The following is an 18051-nucleotide window of genomic DNA, read 5'->3' on the forward strand; positions in this document are numbered from 1 at the left end:
CTGTTCTAACAATTTGCTTACTTATTTTAAATAACTTTCCTGGTTTGAAAGTAGCTATCATGAATTCGTTGCTCAAATTCTCTGAAAAGAACTGCCAAATTTTAATATGTTAGAATGCATCATTCATGGGATGCAATGAAATAAAGGAATAGTTGTGATGCCTTTTGGAAGGGACACTACGTTTTAAGGAATGCATTTAAAATTTAAAATTTTTCATTTTAAAACCACCAACACACATTGTTGCCACTGAACACAGGGACCTTTGGTTCTCCACAAAGGAATGGGGCATGCATTCCTGCTTCTAACATGCCACGCCCTATTTCCCCAAGTAAACTCATAATTTACCTGTGATTGTTAGTTTTTATTCATGTCATTGAATTTAGTGGCGCTGCTAATGTAAAGGTAAGTTAACTGCCTAGAATCTTGAATGTGACATTTAAGATCATACAGTCAGTCACCAAATTTAATTAGTAGATTTATCAGAGTGACCCATGTGCAGAATTTAAGAAGTCAGATGATGTCCTATATATACCTTTTAATGAAAACCAGCAATCTTCTGCCCTACTCCCATGTTCCTGAATTTGGCTCTCCCAGAGGCAGGTGCTTTTTAACCCTTTTAGATATTTCTACCAACTTTTATTTAAATTATGTTTTTTTTAAATTTATCTTTACTGTTGAAAGTATTACAGGTGTCCCCCTTTCCTCCCCCATTGACCTCCACTCCGCTCTCATGTTCTCCCCACCCCTCACCCAGGCCTTCAATGAACTATTGTCTGTGTCCATGGGTTATGCATATATGCACATAAATTATTTGGTTAATCTCTTCCCATTCCCCCTTCCTCTTTTATTGGTCTCCTTACTTTATATATTTTAATAATTTAATGTTAGCTCAGAAATGTAGAACCTTCAACTGTATAATTCCATTTATCCCCCAACCCCATCCTCTATACTACAGTTGTCCTAAGTATTATAACTGCACACATTATAAACTCTACAAGATAACGTCATAACTTTTGCTTGCTACAGTCCTATGTATTTTTTTTTATTAAGAGAAAAAGTAATTTGCATTCAGATATAGACCATTTTTCATTCTATGCATTTCTTCCTAAACTTTCAAGCTTTCATCTGTCTTTCCTTTAGCCTGAATAATGCCTTTATCATTTCTTATTGTGCACATCTATTCATGGATTCACTTAAAAATTGTTTTTATCTAAAAATGTCTTTATTTTGCTTTCATTCTGGAGAGATAGTTTCATCGGATATAAAGTTCTAGATTGTCATTTTTATTTTCTCTAGCACTTTAGAGACATTGAACTGACTTATTGCCCCTGGAGATTTTGATTAGAAGTCACAGGTCATTTAATCACTGTTACCATACATGTAACTCTTGTTTTTCCATGGTTACCTTTGAAGCTACTTTTATTTTTGGTTTATGGCTATGTGACTTTGATGACCGAGGTATGGTTTTCTCATTATCTACCTTGATTAAGATTGCTGAGCTTCTTGAACCTATACATTTATGGGTTTTTGTTTTTGTTTTTGTTTTTAACCAAGTTTGGCAAGTTTTGGGCCATTATATTATTATTTTTCTCTATAAGTTCCCGATTCTCTTTTAATTCATTTTTTTCTGTTCTTTAGATTGGATGGTATCTATTGGTGTATCTTCAAGTTCTGTTATGCCACCCAGTAATTTTTAAAGTTTCATACCTAAAATTGTCTTCAACTTTAGAATTTCCATTTAGTTGTTTTTTTTTTAATAATGTCCATATCTTTGCTGAGATTTTATATTTAATTTTTTTTCTTTTACAAACACATTTTCTTCTATTCCATTAAGCTTAGTTACAATCACTGCTTAAAATTCCTTTTTGCTAATTTAGTATCTGAATCAGTTCTGGATTAGTGTCCGTGGACTATTCTTTCCCTTGAGGGTGGGCTACATTTTTCTGTTTCTTTATTGAGTAGTTCTCTGTATGCTGTTGTTAGGATAATTAATTGTATTTTTATGGACAACATTCTTTTAGGAGTATTTTTCTCTGTTTATTTGTCAATTTAAAGTTGGTAACCAAAAGATAGGTATTCCTACTAAGTCACTGAGGAATTCTTTTTTTTTTTTTTAATATGTTTTATTGACTTTTTACAGAGAGGAAGGGAGAGAGAGAGCTAGAAACATCGATGAGAGAGAGTCATCGATCAGCTGCCTCTTGCACACCCCCTACTGGGGATATACCCGCAGCCAAGGTACATGTCCTTGACTGGAATCGAACCCGGGACCCTTCAGACCCCAAGTTGAGATGCTCTATCCACTGAGCCAAACCGGTTTCGGCCATTGAGGAATTCTTAATTGTATCCTGGACATGGCGATTTTCTGGATTACTTTATATTCCTCTGAAGAGTATATACAGGGTGCCCTCAAAATGTATACACACTTTGAATATTTATTAATTCCAATGGGTTAAATATAAAAACCACCCCCACAACAACAAACCATCAAACGAGCTATCAGCTGTTAAAGTGTGTCTAAGTTTTTTGAGACACCCTGTACATTTTTTTGTTTTACCAGGTAATTATTTTGCCTAGACTCAATTTCTCAATTTGTAAAGTCTATCTCTTGGGCAGAAGCTCAGATTCAATGTAGTCCTTTTTTCCTTTGGCTGGGCTGTGTGAATTTAGCCCCACACGACGGCTCAGGAGTGAGCCAGACACTTGGGCAGAGTTTACCTGCAGAATCTGGGGTTTCTTCTCTCTAGATCTCTCTTTTCCAAGATTCCTCTTTCACCTTCAGCAGCTGTGTTTGCCTCACACTCTGTTCTCTGGTTCCTTAGGCCCGAAAGGTTGTAGGTTTCTATGGGCATTTTAGCTGTTTTGTGGATCTGACTTCAACCGGCTCTAAAGCCAAGAGCTATAAACAAGTAACTCATCTTATGCCATTAACTCTGTCCAAGTTTTATTTTAATAAGAATCTTCTTGCCTTTGTCCACTTTTCATTGTTTTGGGGTAGATTACAGTTTTTCCCTCCAGATAGCTTTTATCCGTTGGGAGGGTCAGGTCTGCTAGGAGCTCACCAGTCACATCAGAAGCAGAAGAGCCTTTTGTGTTTCCTTTGCACTCCTTATTTATCCAGCTGTTTGTTCTCTGTCCTTTCGGAAAATGTCTGCTCCCTCTTGTTGGTTATTGTTTAAGATATTCTGTGTGCAAGCCATTCTTCTCAAAGGATTTTTTTTTTTTTTTTACTAACAATTTTATCCTATTCCATTGAGCTTAGTTAAAATCACTGCTTAAAATTCCTTTTTGCTAGTTTAGTATCTGAATCAGTTCTGGATTAGTGGCTACACAGTTGTAGAGTGATTGGACAGGGACAGGCTATTTTCTTGGGTGACTTCAAAATATGATTGTCCTACCTCCCACCCCCAGCACATCAGAATTTTCTAGGGAACAACCTTCCATTTCCACTGTGAGAAACTTGCCTGAATGCCTGCAAAGCCAAGTTAAGGAAAGGTCTCAGTTCAGCATTTGGACTTTTAATTAATCTTTCCATTTTTGTCCCAGTAGCTCCATAGTCTCCTGGGGTTCATTTCTCCAGAGCGGAAGCTTTTTCACCTGTTGGGCGGATGGAGTTGGTTGCCGGGCTGTACAGGTTGGGGCAGATTATCCAAGGGTCTGGCTGTCCCTTCATCTCATTTTCAAGGGATCCTTTTAGCTTCAGCTCCAAATTCAGAGGCTCCTGGTAACACCAATGTCTTGGGCTTTTCTGGATTTGTATTTGAATTAGATAATTTCCTGTTGGCTCCTCCGTCCCCTCCGTCCCCTCCCTCATCCCAGGAAGTCTCATTTCGGCTTTTTCCATCCTGTGGTTCAGTTCCCATCCACACTCCTTCTGTCTGCACCAGTGTCATTAAAATATGGCCTGGTGTGGTCTCTGCTCATGCGCTCCATGCCCTTTTGTGTTGATGCTTCTTTATTCCTTTACTTTCATTCGGTTGGGGCTTTTTTTTTTGGAGAACTTTAAAAATATGTTTGTTCTCTCTCCCCTTATTGGTAAAAAGTGAATCAACTGTAAAGGATCAATTTGAGGAGAAGGCATAACTTTCCTAGTAAATCATCAAAGCAGACTTTTCTCTTTATTGGACAAGCGTGAAGTCTTTGCCAACAGAGAAAAACATGTCGGCTTACTCTCCAGCAAAGGAATCAAGTGGAGGGTGGTGGTGCTTGGGTGTGAGTTAGGATCACAGACTTTCTGAGCCATTAGGGACTGGTAGGTTTTTTGGAACAGAAGTTTTCACACTTTGTTAGTAGTGGTACTCATTGTTTTACATAAAATTTTACGTGCATCCCAATATATTGATATAAATATTATGGCCCTCCCTCCTCTCTCTCCTCCCCCCCCTCCCCAGCCAAAGTATTAAAATTTTTTCTTTTATAAAACCCTGAGCTACTGCCAAGAACTTTGGGATCCCCCAAAGCACATTTGGAAAACTCTTGCTTGCTTTGTCTTAGCCTTTATCTCTTTGGTTTAAGTGCTTTGAACATGTTCAAAAGCAATAATGATGTTCATTCAAGTTTCCTGAGCACTCTCTAGGTTTGGGGCATTGTGGGTTTGCACACAGTGACTCATTTAATTCCCACAGTGAAACTACGAGGAAGGTGTAATGAATATTCCCCATTTGTAGGCGAGGAGCCCAGGGCCTGGAAAGGCTCTGGACTTGTTGATGGGTACACAGCTGAGAAGTGGAAGAGCTGGGACTCAAACCCCGGTCTGTCTGACTCAAAGCCCGTTCATTTGATACAGGGCCCTGGGCGTGGTCCGTGGGCTCTGGCCCCTGGAACCGTCCCTGGAGGTGCCGCACACTGAGGGCCGCCTCCGCTGGTGACAAAAATATAATGATGGAATAGTTACTACTACTACTACTACAAAAAAAAGCAACGCATGTCTGGTTTATCCTCAGGCAGCGCCAGCTCCCAGATACCCCACCCTACTCTGCATCGGACTCCTGCTCGCCTCCACAGGTCAAAGGTGAGTGCCCCGCGCCTCCCGCACAACCTGCGCCTTCTTCCGCTCTGGGTGGCCGGGAAGAAGCTCTTCTCACCTGTGTGTCCCCGCAGGTGCATGCTGCCCGACTGTGGGGACCCCGGCTGCTTTCCCCCACTCTGCTGCTGGTGCACCCCGGACACTGCCCGAGCTCCCCGCACAGACACAGAGCTCCTCCCAGCTGAGCCACTCCGGCCTCGCCCACCACGACTTTCCCACCTGCGGCCCAGACACCGGCCCTGCCGCCCCCGCCCTGGACCCGTCCGCGTCCTCTCTTCTGGGGACAAGCTGTTCTTACCACCAGCAGCCTCTGTGCCACAGCCCTGGGTAAAGAGCGAGATGGTTGTGCAAGACCTCAGAGCAGCCCGCCCCAGGCAGCGCCAGTAGAGGGTGAACAGTGGCGACCTGTCCAGGAGGTGGCAGTGTTGAGACATCTATTAGACATGGCCAGGCCCAGTGCTCTTGGCTTTCCCATCTATTCATTTAAAACCCTGATTAAACCAGTGGTCTGCGAACTCACCAGTCCACAGAGCCAAATATCAACAGTACGAGGATTGAAATTTCTTTGGAGAGCCACATTTTTTAAAACTTCAACGTCTTCTAACGCCACTTCTTCAAAATAGACTCGCCCAGGCCGCGGTATTTTGTGGAAGAGCCACACTCAAGGGGCCAAAGAGCCGCATGTGGCTCGTGAGCCGCAATTTGCTGACCACTACCCTAAATCCAAGGTCCCCATTTGATGAAAAGCTAACGTATCAGGAATCATAGGGAGATTCCGGGGGTGAAGAAATCCCTGTTTGCTTTGTAGCCTCAGGGAGAGCACTCAAGGGAATTTGTGCCTGAGCTCTCAGAAAAATCTCTCTCAATGAAACATTCACTAAAATTCCTTGCTCATTTTTTTCTTCCACTTCACTCCTTTTCCCTTTCTTTCCACATGTTGGGCCTAGAAGATGGCAAAAAGGAGTAAAGGCCATAGGAAATTATGGTAAAATCCCAGAGGAAAAAAATTTTCAGGTGTAAAATATATACTGTATGTTAAGTCGGTATATTCTCTGTCTCAATGAGTCCTCTGTCTTTGTCAGTTTATTTTATTTTACTAAAGATTTTAAATTGAATTTTAGAGAGAGAGGAAGGGAGAGGGAGAGAGAAACATCAATTGGTGCATGCCCTGGGGATCGAACCTGCAACCTGACCATGTGCCCTGACCAGGAATCAAACTGGCAACCTTGTGGTGCATGGGAAGACACCCAACCAGCTGAGCCACATGGGCCAGGGCTGTCAGTTTATTTTTCGAGTCGGTGAACCAGGCCCATTGAGTGAGGGAAAACGAAGTTTGAGACCAGCAGGACTCGTGGAATAGGGGCTTGCTTTGTCCTCTCCCTGCATAGATAGACCTGCTTTTGCAGACTAGTACGGGCCCAAGGAACATTAGTTCATTAGAATTAGACTTAAGAAGGCAAAGAACAGAGGGCTGGGACGTTAAATTTTATTTACTGTGACGTGGAGAGCAAAGAAGGAGCCTAACTTCATTTTGGTTTATTGATTTTAGAGCCTCGTTGCCACCAACAAAGAAGAGAAAGTGCACACAGACGCTGGAGGACTCCAGGGACCATAGAATGTGGGCCCCTGACTCCAGACCAAGTGAGCCGGTGGGGATGGGTGTTGGGGGGGTGGGGTGTGTTAGGCGCAGTGGGAGGACAGGGGGCAGGGTGTCACTGCCCAGCTTATTCAGTCAGGGCTTTTTTTTTTTTTTTTTTTTTTTTTTAAACTAGCCTTGGAGCAGCACTACAAAAATTTTTCTCTCTCATATAAGGACAGTGATTGATCCTGGGAGTTTATTTCTTCCCTGCAAGAAACATTATGTTTCTTGCAGTCATAGATGGGGTCATATGGGAGCTCCCAGGAAGAGATGCCATTTGCTCTCTCTGCTGCAGACGGCACACCAGTCCTTTCCATTGGAGGGCAGTGTGTCTCAGAGGACCCCGACCCTGGGCCTGGGGGAGCTGTACAACAGGCAGCACCTTCACGAGCCTGCAGTGGGCTCCCTGCTCTGTCAGTGCCAGTTCCCCCGCTGCAGTGCGCACAGGTAGCACCGGCAGGGGGCAGTCAGAGCTGGCGCAGGAAGCCTAGGAGGGGTCCCAGGTCCCAGCTTCCCAACAAGCTCCCAGCGATGCTGCTGCTGCTCACGGCAGCTATTCTGAGAAGCAGGACCTTAGAGGACTTTTCCAGGGGAGCAGGAAGGTAGTCAGTTGAGTTTCCCTAGCATTTATTTCAAGTTAGCAGGCTCCCAGTAGCTCTTCAAAACTTTGTAACATCATTTTAATAGAAGTCTTTTAGCACAAGTATCTGATGCCCCAGTGGTCAGCCTACTTTATTCTTTGTCTTCTATAACATATGAGACATTGCGTTTTTCTTTGTCTTATATAACATGTGACACATTGAGCTTAGAGATGGGATCAAGTTGAGAAAAGTTGTTTTTTGCTTTTTTTTTTAGTCTGGAGCCTTGAACTTCAGAATTTTCAGAGTAAACGCTATGGTGCTTGCTAGGGAAACGGATAATACACACATCAGTTCTATTAGCCACTGTAAATAAGCAAAGGCAGGCGGTGTGAAAGCGCCCACTAAGGTCGCGGCTTCTGCCTTTCCCAGCTGCACAAAAGCTGGTGCTTCAGGGACCTCTGGCCTCAGCTCCAGCCTGGGCCCCGGGGCCCTTCAGTGGATGGTGCCTTCACGCTCTCAACCGACTCCCACAGACTGCCCCCTCCTGGGAGTGCTGCGGTGGAGTTGTGTGTCCAAACCTCCTACCGTCTTTTATGTTGCACAGATCCACTGTGGTCAGCAGTTGCTTGCTTTTTCTTATTCCATCCCTGGAAATACAAAAAGTAAGGGCCCCTTTCCAGATAACATAGAGCTCTCCGTCCGCCTCCCTGATGTCTGCAGGCATCCTTGCATCCAGCCTTCAGCTTCAATATGGTTCTCACAGACAAAAGGCTGAGTGCGTTCCCAGCCTGTGCGCTCTCCCACAGAGGCACCGCTCACTGCCAGCCCCAGGCACGCCCCCCAAACCTTCCAGGGGTTTCCTCCTGTAACCGGAGGCTGCTCTAATCGCCCTGGTCATTTCAGAGCTAAGCTCCGTCCTGTGATGAGTTTCTGCTGCCTGACCAAGGAAAGGGCACTGATTTGTCACCAACTCCGGAGAACAGCCCGTGGAAGGCTGTCTGAAATGTCCCAGCGCACAGGAAGCCTCGAATCCCTTGTTGAACACCCCTTCAAAGGTCACTGCAAAGCTGGCTGGAGATAATTGGCTCTAGGGCCAGATCACGGTCCCTCAGAGAGCCGGAGGGCCGGACTATATGAACTACTAATTCCTACTGTAACACCTCGGCTGCACTCACTGCCCAAAAAACCTGGCGGGCCGGATCAGACTCCTCTGCGGGCCGCATGTGGCCCGCGGGCCATAGTTTGAAGACGCTTGCTAGACAATGGGTCTAGAATAATAATGAGCAGATGGCAACAACAAAAAAAGGGGGGGGGGGCAAAACTCAAGTAACTGCAAGTGCCATGTTTTCATTACAGTTTATATTTTCAGCAAACATGTTCTAGTGCAGAGCTCAGAGTTGGTGTTGCTGAGGCCCAGGGTTTTTACCAAGGTCCTGGGGCAGTGGCATGTGGGTAGAGGAAGGGGGAGCTTATGCTAGTATTGCAGGCAGGGTTTTGATGGGAGATAATATCCTGGTGACCTTCTTCCAAGCAGTTCACTTTGGCCGAGTTTTCCAAGATCCCCATTTATATGGCTCACAGTGTAGAATTACTGGGTTGCTTTGAGCATGTATAAAATCTCGCTCCGAGAGAAGGCAACTGGAAGGCAGGCTCCTGTTAGCTGGCTCTGACCCCATGTGGTCTGGATCCCAAATATGAGAGGGTTCCTGGTCCCACCTAATCTGAACCCCAAATATTAAAGGGTCCATGGTCTCATATGGTTTGCACATCAAATACAAAAGGGTTTACCAGCTCCAATGTGATCTTTGGCCCCCACTGAGAGGTGCAATGGCTGGATTCACACTATAGAGTCAGAAGATTGTCTTATCTCTCCAGCAACTGGGAACTTTTAACGCCTCATTTTTCTTGGCTATCAAATAAGAGTCATAAGTTCTACTTTACCGTTTTCCAAGATTATTTTAAAAAGAATGCATAAAAATATTTTGAAAGACATTCAAATCTAAGCTACAAGTTTTTCTCCAAAAAGCTGGGACTTGGGCAGTTTGCTTCCGTCATGTTTCTGCTTCTCTCTTCTGTTACATTTCCCTCAAGAAGTCCTATGTGTAGCATGAAGGAAGAGAAAGGTCTGAATCCCGTCTCTTCCACTTAAATGCTGTAACACTAAGCAAGGTATTTCAGGTCTTTGAACCCATTTCCACAATTGTTAAGTGAGATTAAGAATCCTTTCTTCATAACCACTTTCTATGTCTGTTTGGTTGCATCTACTAAAGCACATCTTATGGCCCAGTGATTCCACACGTAGAACACACCTAACAGAAATTTGTTTGTAAGCCACTGAAAGACGTGCACAAAACAGTCATAGCAGTATTACTCATAACAGCCACAAACTGAAAAGAACGCAAATGGCCATCAAGGGCAGAGTAAATTGTAGTATAGTTGTACAATGGAGTACTATACAGCAACAAAAATGAACAAGCAATTGCCATTTACAACAATAATAAGTGAATTTCATAAACATAAATTTGGGTAAAAGAAACCAACACATAAGAGTACCTATCATATCATCCCATTTCTGTCATCTTCTCTGTGGTGTTAGAGTTCAGAATAGTGATTATTCTTGGGCGGAAGAAAGCAGTGATGGGAAGAGGGCAGGGGGCGTGTCTTCTAGAGTGCTGGAACGTTCTATTTCTTGATGAAGGTAGTTACCTGGTATAATTCATTCTATAAAAAAGTATCAGGTTGTGTATTAATGATCATAATTCATTGTGTATAGTATACTTCAATAAAGAAAGTTTATTATAAAGGGGGTCCTTACCTTGAAGGTTAATGTTGATGAGAAGTGGTGTCAGGTGTCTGGGACAGTGCTCATAGTGCAGAAAACACACAGGAATAGTAGATGTTCTTAGTAGTATTATTAAGCTCTTAAATAGGCTCAGGCTTGTGCCTGGAATTTTGGTGTGAGCTTGTGGTTCCCGATTCCCATCCCTGCGGTTTACCAGCTGGTAGCCAGCTCCCAGAGAAGCCAGGCTGTCAGTTCTTTTGGGGTGGCTGCTCCGATATCCTTGCTTCCAGGATGAGAAAGGGTGGGAAGTGCCATTATCCTTTAGGACAATGCCTTCTTCCCACTGCACACCCTCCCCACCGGCACCTCCAGGAGCAGAGCTGGCCGTGGGCTGCTTCCCCTGGCACTTTCCCTTGCCACCATGCTTGAGTGGAAAAGAGCCTGAATTAGCTAGTGTTCTCCCATCAGATAGCGTTACCATGGAGGCTAAGAAATGAAGTATTTACCAAGGCTTCTTGGGAATAAGCCACCTGAACTGAAACAAGTAGGTATGATGATGACACCACTGTCTAAACTCTTACTGGTGACTGACACTATGCTGAGCACTGACAGACATTACTCATGGAGTCCCTTCAGTAATCCTGGGAGGTGTCCGAAGGCTACTCCCATTTTGCAGATGAAGAAATTGAAGCCCAGAGTCTTTAAACCATTCCCTAAGATGGGATAGCCACTGAGCGTAGAGTTGTGATTGAAACTCTTTCCAAACTTGAAGTTCTTGAACTTCATTTAACTTTCTCTTCATTGGAGGAGGGAGGAAGGAGAGCTGGAAGAACCAGTTTCGCCCTTTCTCTGAATTGGTATAAACAGGAGGACAGTAGAAAGGTTTGTTGTTGTTGTTGTTGTTGTTGTAGTTTTGAAAATATCTAAGGCCAGATAACTTTTGGAGGAGTGAGGACATAAAGAGCTTCTAGCAAAACTGACCTCCTCATTCACAGCTGGGAAAACATTCCTCAGGGTTTTGAGAAATCATTTCCAAATCCATATTTGCAAAAAGCAAAAAAGTAGATGTGTTGCTTAGGTGACATGTAAGAGTGATATCCCAAGAAAAGCACATTTTCTGTGGCATTTGGGATCAAAAGCAACCTGAAGCAGCTCATTTATTTATTTTAGGAAGTCCTCAATTTATAGACATATAAGACTAAGCAGCCAGTTGACTGGCTGACTGGCCGACCGGCTGGTAGCTACCCTGTTTCCTCGAAAATAAGACAGTGCCTTATATTAATTTTTGCTCCCAAAGATGCACTAGATCTTATTTTCAGGGGATGTCTTATTTTTCCATGCGCTAGGTCTTATTTTCAGAGGAAGTCTTATTTTCAGGGAAACACTGTATGACACGCACTGACCACTAGGGGGCAGACACTCAACCCAGGAGCTGCGGAGTGTCAGCAACTTTGCAGAGTGCCCCCTCGCCTCTGGGACCTCAGGGGATGTTGAACTGCTGGGTTTTGGCCCAATCCTCACAGACCAGGCCAAAGGCCCCACCTGCTGGAGGGACCCCACTCACTCCCTTTGAGCCCTGGCCATCTCGGCCAGTCCCATCTTGCCGGCCACCTTCTAATTAATTTCCTTTCAATGTGCATGAACCCATGCACTGGGCCCCTAGTGAAAGTATAAAGAAAGTTGGGTGAGTGAAAGGAAACCCAGCCACACCCCCCTGAATTTTTCCAAGCTGTGGGCTAAGTGCACTCTGTAGGAGCCAATGTCATATTTCTGCATCATTCTTACAGCCCGCACCTGATCTCATGAACAACCACTGTTTCCCTTTCACTCCTGATGTCAGGCATGCGTAACGGTGGAGGAGTTCAGAGAGTAGGGGAACAGCAAACGTACCAGTGGATTTTACATTAAAATTATCTTCTGTGGTTGAATCGTACGGTTTAGAGGCACACTCAAATTAAGACAACGGGCAGGTTATGCAAAAAACAGCAGCTTGCACGTGTGAAATCGCTGTCACTCTCTCCCGGTATCAGCTTCTGAAAGTGCTGCCACTGTATTTTCTCTGCTGTGTCATGTTGCAAGTTGGGCAGGACACCTGTTTTCATTTCTGTTTCACAGTTGAGGGAAGTAGGGCACTGTGAAAAAATAACTCATCTAAGTTCAAAAGCTAGTTGGACCACAGAACCTTGGTGCCACCAGGGACCTGTAACGAATTAGAATATACTGTTTGCAGGGAACAAAAACAAACAAAAGACAAAAACCCAAACCTCAAACTGCCTTAAGCAACAAACAAACAGACAAACAAACAACTAGAGGATTTATTGACTGTTGGAACCCAAGAGTTTAAGATTGGATCCCAGAACTCAGATCACCCCATCGGACGGGGTGCCCTTCATTCTCAGTGTGCCTTCTACTGTGCTGTGTTCTTCCCAGACAGGCTTGTCCCTCTTGTCCCCGGAGGGTGCCAGTAGTTCTCGGAGACGTATCTCCCAGGTTCAAACCTCATGCAAAAATCGTAGCATCTTTGGACCTGCATTCCAGTGGTGCTGAAATCCACTCTGCTTGGGTTGGACTAGGCCCCGTGTCTCCCTGATGCAATTATGACACACTAGTGAATGCTGTGCTTGGATTGGCCAAGCCTCCCTGGGTCTCCCACCCTCCTCAGACGGGGAGTGGACTGGGACCACACAGAATGGAAGTGAGGAGATGCGGTGCAGGGTGTGCGGTAGATAAATACTGAGGGCAATGGTTCCAACATGTACTCACCCTGGCATCTTAGAGACCACTGACCTCAAGCTGCTCTCTCTATAGATGAGGGAACGAGACTAGCTACGTGCCTCTTGCCTCCCAACCCTGTTGCTTGCCACACAGGCACTCAGCCTTCGAACGGCCTATTCTTTAGCTCCACGCAGCAGCCTGTGAGTCTAGGAAAAGTAGCCTTGGGGAAAGATCTCACACACCTATTTCTTTGCAGCGACGAGTAGGAGTTACAGCAGCGAAATGCAAGACCATGACAGTGAGGGGCAGAACATGATGCCTGCTGACCAGTGCTCCCCTGCTCTGAAGTGGCAGCCCTACCAAAGTGTTCCTTGGCATAGTTTGTTAAATGGTCATTACGAAAAACTGTAAGTGGCCTTGGGAATCCCTTGCGGTGGGCTGGAGGGTGAGGGGAGGAAGGCAGGGCTAATTTTCAAAACTAACCCACGTATTTGGGGTTTGGTGCCACCTTGGCCAAATGGGATGGACCAGTGAGAAGGTATGTCTTACTCCCTATGCTTTGCATTCTCGCTAATGAGTAACTGGGACATGGGTTTCTGGCCTTCATGAATCCAGACTCATAATTCTAACTCCTTATAATTTTCCCACTGAACATTGCAGGAGGAGGGAATCTTTCTTAGATCACATACCCTGTTTTGTTTTTGATTTTTAATTGATTTCAGAGAGGAAGGGAAAGAGAGAGAGAGAGAAACATCCATGATGAGAGAGAATCATTGATTGACCCACCCCACACTGGGGACTGAATATGCAACCCTGGCATGTACCCTTGACCGGAATTGAACCTGTGACCCTTCAGTCTGAAGGCTGGCATTCTATCCATTGGCCACATGTTCAGTTTAAACTAAACTCTGGAAAATGGGAATTTCCCGAATTACCAACATGTAATCCTGCAGGTATTTTAAAAATGTAGAGAATGCATTTTGGGGCCACAATACATTTTTAGCTAGTGACACCTTACTCCCCCAGCTTCTATGCTACCAATTGGTATTGTCAAGTTCACTTTTAACATACACTGCCGTGATCATAGTCACTGATGGCTTTGTACTCAGAGATGGAAATCAAAGCATACAGAATATCCATACACTGGGAATGTTACACCCTATTCTTACGACATTATGGTTCTAAGAAACAAACATGGACTTATACATTATTGCTCTTTAAAAAAAGAAAAGATTTTTTTTACAGAGAGGAAGGGAGAGGGATAGAGAGCTAGAAACATCGATGAAAGAGAAACATCGACCAGCCACCTCCTGCACCCCACTGGGGATGTGCCCACAACCAATGTACATGTCCTTGACCAGAATCAAACCTGGGACCTTTCAGTTCACAGACTGACACTCTATCCACTGAGCCAAACTAGTTTTGGCTACATTATTGCTCTTAAACATTCTTAAGACTTTTCTATATTCCCTAAGATATGATTTACCCATCTACATTTTCTAGAATTTTCATTGATTATAAATACCTTCTTGAAACACTGGAAAATGTTAGTCATTATAAAATGAAATTTTCAAGAAATAAAAATAATGTGAAATAAGAAATGTCGGCCTACAAACTTGAAGGCCTTTGTGGCATTTTCCAAATTCAAGTATAACTTCTTTAAGAGCAAAAATTATCCCTAGGACTTTAACGTAAGATGAACCAGAAGGGAGAAATATTTTCCTTAAAACAAAACCTAAGGAGTTAAGTAGAGGTAGAAGAGGGCATACAGGGGATAAATGGTGATAGAAAAAATAAAATAAATTATTTTTAAAAAATCTAAGGAGTTAAACAGATTTGGGAGTTGGTATGTTTAATAGGAGGCAGAAAGAAGCAAGTTGCTAATTGTATCACTGAAATGTCACAGCTTTGTGTCTTTGCCATTGTGTGCACTTAGAAAAAGAAAGGAAGAGTCCAGAGGTCTTGGTTTTGAGTCTTAGTCTTCATTTTATTATCTTTTGGGGGGTGCCCGGAATTCTATCTTAAATATGAAGACTAAATATGAGGACAAAAAACATGCACAGTATTTTAATTGACACCTTTTAATTCTTCTTAATCTCTCTACATCTGAGTTAATCAAGTTTTCCAGGTGACTATTATTTCTCTTCTGACTTGAATAGATTACATCTTAAGTTTATTTGAATAGCCAACCTATTCTCGACTGATCTAGAAAAAAGGGGGACGCTGGCACAATCAACTCAAGGTGAAGAGGAAGATTTATTTTGAAACCACGATTCACTTTTCTTAAGCAGAAAGGAAGGCAATGTTCATCTGGCCCTCTTGGTTTCACTACTCAGATCACTGAGAAAGAAAGTCACTTGTGTCTTCTTAGATTATTATGTCTAATTTGTTACAGAAATATTGTTTTCTTAAATTACCTAACTAAGGTTAGGGGGTTGAAAATTTATCCGACCTCTTTTTATCCTGGATAATATTTAAAACCTGTGTTAAAAAATAGCTTTTAAGAAAACTAGTTTAGGTGACTTTATAGTTAACTTTTGATGTAAAAAATAGAATTTCTATGCTTAAATAAATAGATTTCTTAACCAGAGATTGGTGTTTAAGACTCAGAATCATCTTCAGCACTATAATTATTGGTTGGTTCAGTTTCTGTTATAGCTATCCTTAAATTTCAGGCTCATATATGAGCTGTCAGCCTTACCTGCTTCCTGCAGAGTTTTTTACAGTAAAACATGGAAGATCACAGCAAGATATTTCCTTTTTTCTTAACCAAGACAGTTCTTATTACCCTCTGTCGGAAAATCTATACTATTCAATCCACATAGCCTTTAGATGAGCAAATTAGCAGATTAGTTCTAGAAACCCGAGTCAATATAAAGTTCCCAGATGGCACAAGACACGTGGTCTTTATCAAATTCTTCATCCAATGGATTTTCTTGCCTGCACTGTGATTGTGGAGCCTTTGACTGATCAGCTCCTTGAGGGTAATCAATGACCCGGTGACTTGATTGATTGAGAAGATGCTTTACCTGCAAAGAACTAACACTACTTACCCAAGAAGCCCATTGATATTTTCTGTCTCTGGAATTAGGGGACAAATTAGAAACTCTGGGTTGTTCATTATAATGGCGGCCTTACAAACGGAGATCCCAGGATGCAAAAATCCACAGTAGCAGAGAGCGAGCGGAGCAGGAAGGACTGCCTCTTGGGCCCAGGTCCCAGGAAGGAGCGGCCTTCCGAGGAAAAACCCACATTCAGAACCTCGATGAATGAGAAGTCATGTTCCGTAGCTACAACATCTGTAAAAAACTCACCAAAGGAGTTTTCAGCCTTTATATTCTCTTCTCTACCTTGATAATGTTTCACATTTAACACATTTTATTTGGGGTCGGGGCGGGGGGGGGGGGCAGTTTCGAGGTGGAGGGGGCCAATGGAGGGGCAAAGGCACATCTGTAATACTTTCAACAATAAGGGTAAATAAAACATAAAAAAAGAAGAGTATTTAAATATGTAAAGATGTTGAATTAATTAAGCATTTAATGAAACATGTGACATTCTATTGAAAATGATTTGGCAAAACAAGGAAAGCAAGAATCTGGTCTTTTAGCCACTCCGCCACCATTGATGCCTTTCTGCAGAAATAACCAGCACAGTAGGTTTCCGGTGCAGTCACCAGACTGGGTGGATAAAAAAGGAATGAGCACACTCCATAGGATGGTTCTGCTTGATCTGGTGGGAAGCTGTCCCTGGTATTGCTGACCCGCTTGCTTTACTCATAGGATTACCAGCAGGCAGAATATTCATTCACCTGAGTGACTATTTGAGAATGGTTGCTGATAAAATTTAGAGGCTTCTTTTTTTAAAGAAGGAAAAAGATAAAATTCTATCCCACGTATTTCACAAGTCTGAGTAATGCGGTGACTTCCCAACAGCTAGCCTATGTCTTTGTATCACACGGTGGAGTGAAATTAGAAGTCTAGAAAGCACAAATGGAAAAGGCAGGCTGAGGAAAGGATGCCTCCGGTTGGCAAGAGTTGTGCTCCTTCCTTGTGAGAAGATGAAAAGCTGCGAGAGAGCCAGCTGTGTTTTGAAATACCATTTTCATTTTCTCAGTAAAAATCCACAAAATTGATTGATTAAACTAGCGAAAGGAACTCCCTGTAGTATATTTTCTTGAAATGTTTACACAAATGATATGGTTAATGAAAGAAAATGTGTAGAAAATGTTTGTAAAAGTGGTTTCTTGTATTCCTCTTCTCATAGACCCCATATAGGCTATCGAGTTGTCACAGACAAAGGATTTAATTATTCACCAGTAGATGAAGCTTTTGTTTGCCAGAAGAAGAACCATTTTCAGATAACCATCCACATCCAAGTTTGGGGAAGTCCAAAATTTGTCAAAACTCAAATGGGTCTAATCCCAATAGAAATGTTTTACTTGAAAGCTTTTGGGGTTAAGGTAAGTCTATAGTTCCTGCCACTTAATTCAGCGAACATTTATTAAGTGTTCCAGTTGTCTTTTGCTGCATAATTAAGAACCTCAAAACTTAGCAACTTAAAATACTGAAAATCACATAGGTGGGTCACAATCTAAAACCTGGTTAGGGCTTTGCTCTGATAGCTCATCTCTGTTTAAGAGTCATCAGTTGGGACAGTTCAACCGGGCCTGGATCCAATTTGCAAGATGGCTCCCTGACATGTCTGTCAAGTCTGTGCTGGCCATAGCCAGGAGCTCAAAGGGACAGTGGCTGGGAGGCCGGGGCTCATCTCTCTGCGACCTCTCTGTAGGACAGCTTGTGCTTCCTCACAGCATGGGGGATGGGTTCTAAGAATAAATATTCCAGGACATAGGAAGCGGAAGCTGCCAATTTCTTAACCCTGGACTCAGATACTGCAGCTTTGCACTTTTCAGTGTATAAATCTTGCACTTCTTCTACTAAATGTATTCTTTATTTATTTATTTATTTATTTATCTAATGTATTTTATTGATTTTTTTATAGAGAGGAAGGGAGAGAGATAGAGAGCTAGAAATGTCAATGAGAGAGAAACATCGACCAGCTGCCTCTTGCACACCCCCTACCGGGGATGTGCCCGCAACCAATGTACATGCCCTTGACCGGAATCAAACCCGGGACCTTTCAGTCCACAGACCAACGCTCTACCACTGAGCCAAACCGGTTTTGGCATAAATGCATTCTTTTTAAAAAAAGAAATGTTTTTATTGGTTTGTAGAGAGAGAGGAAGGGCGAGGTATGGAGAGATAGAAACATCGATGAGAGAGAACGTATTCTGCACACCCTCTACAGG

The 18051-nt window shown here is 43.2% G+C and overlaps 1 protein-coding gene across 1 annotated transcript in view; it reads left to right on the forward strand.

Annotated features, from left to right (window-relative positions):
* MYRFL (myelin regulatory factor like) overlaps positions 1-18051 on the forward strand; it is a 105180-nt gene that overhangs the window by 33133 nt on the left and 53996 nt on the right. The window contains exons 3-7 of the mRNA XM_036456681.2: positions 4944-5011; positions 5101-5353; positions 6576-6667; positions 13000-13150; positions 17007-17202. Of these exons, the coding sequence (XP_036312574.1) occupies positions 4944-5011; positions 5101-5353; positions 6576-6667; positions 13000-13150; positions 17007-17202 (760 nt within the window). The remainder of the gene's footprint in view (positions 1-4943; positions 5012-5100; positions 5354-6575; positions 6668-12999; positions 13151-17006; positions 17203-18051) is intronic.

This window comes from Pipistrellus kuhlii, unplaced genomic scaffold, assembly GCF_014108245.1.
Source record: "Pipistrellus kuhlii isolate mPipKuh1 unplaced genomic scaffold, mPipKuh1.p scaffold_m20_p_3, whole genome shotgun sequence".
Lineage (NCBI taxonomy): Eukaryota > Metazoa > Chordata > Mammalia > Chiroptera > Vespertilionidae > Pipistrellus > Pipistrellus kuhlii.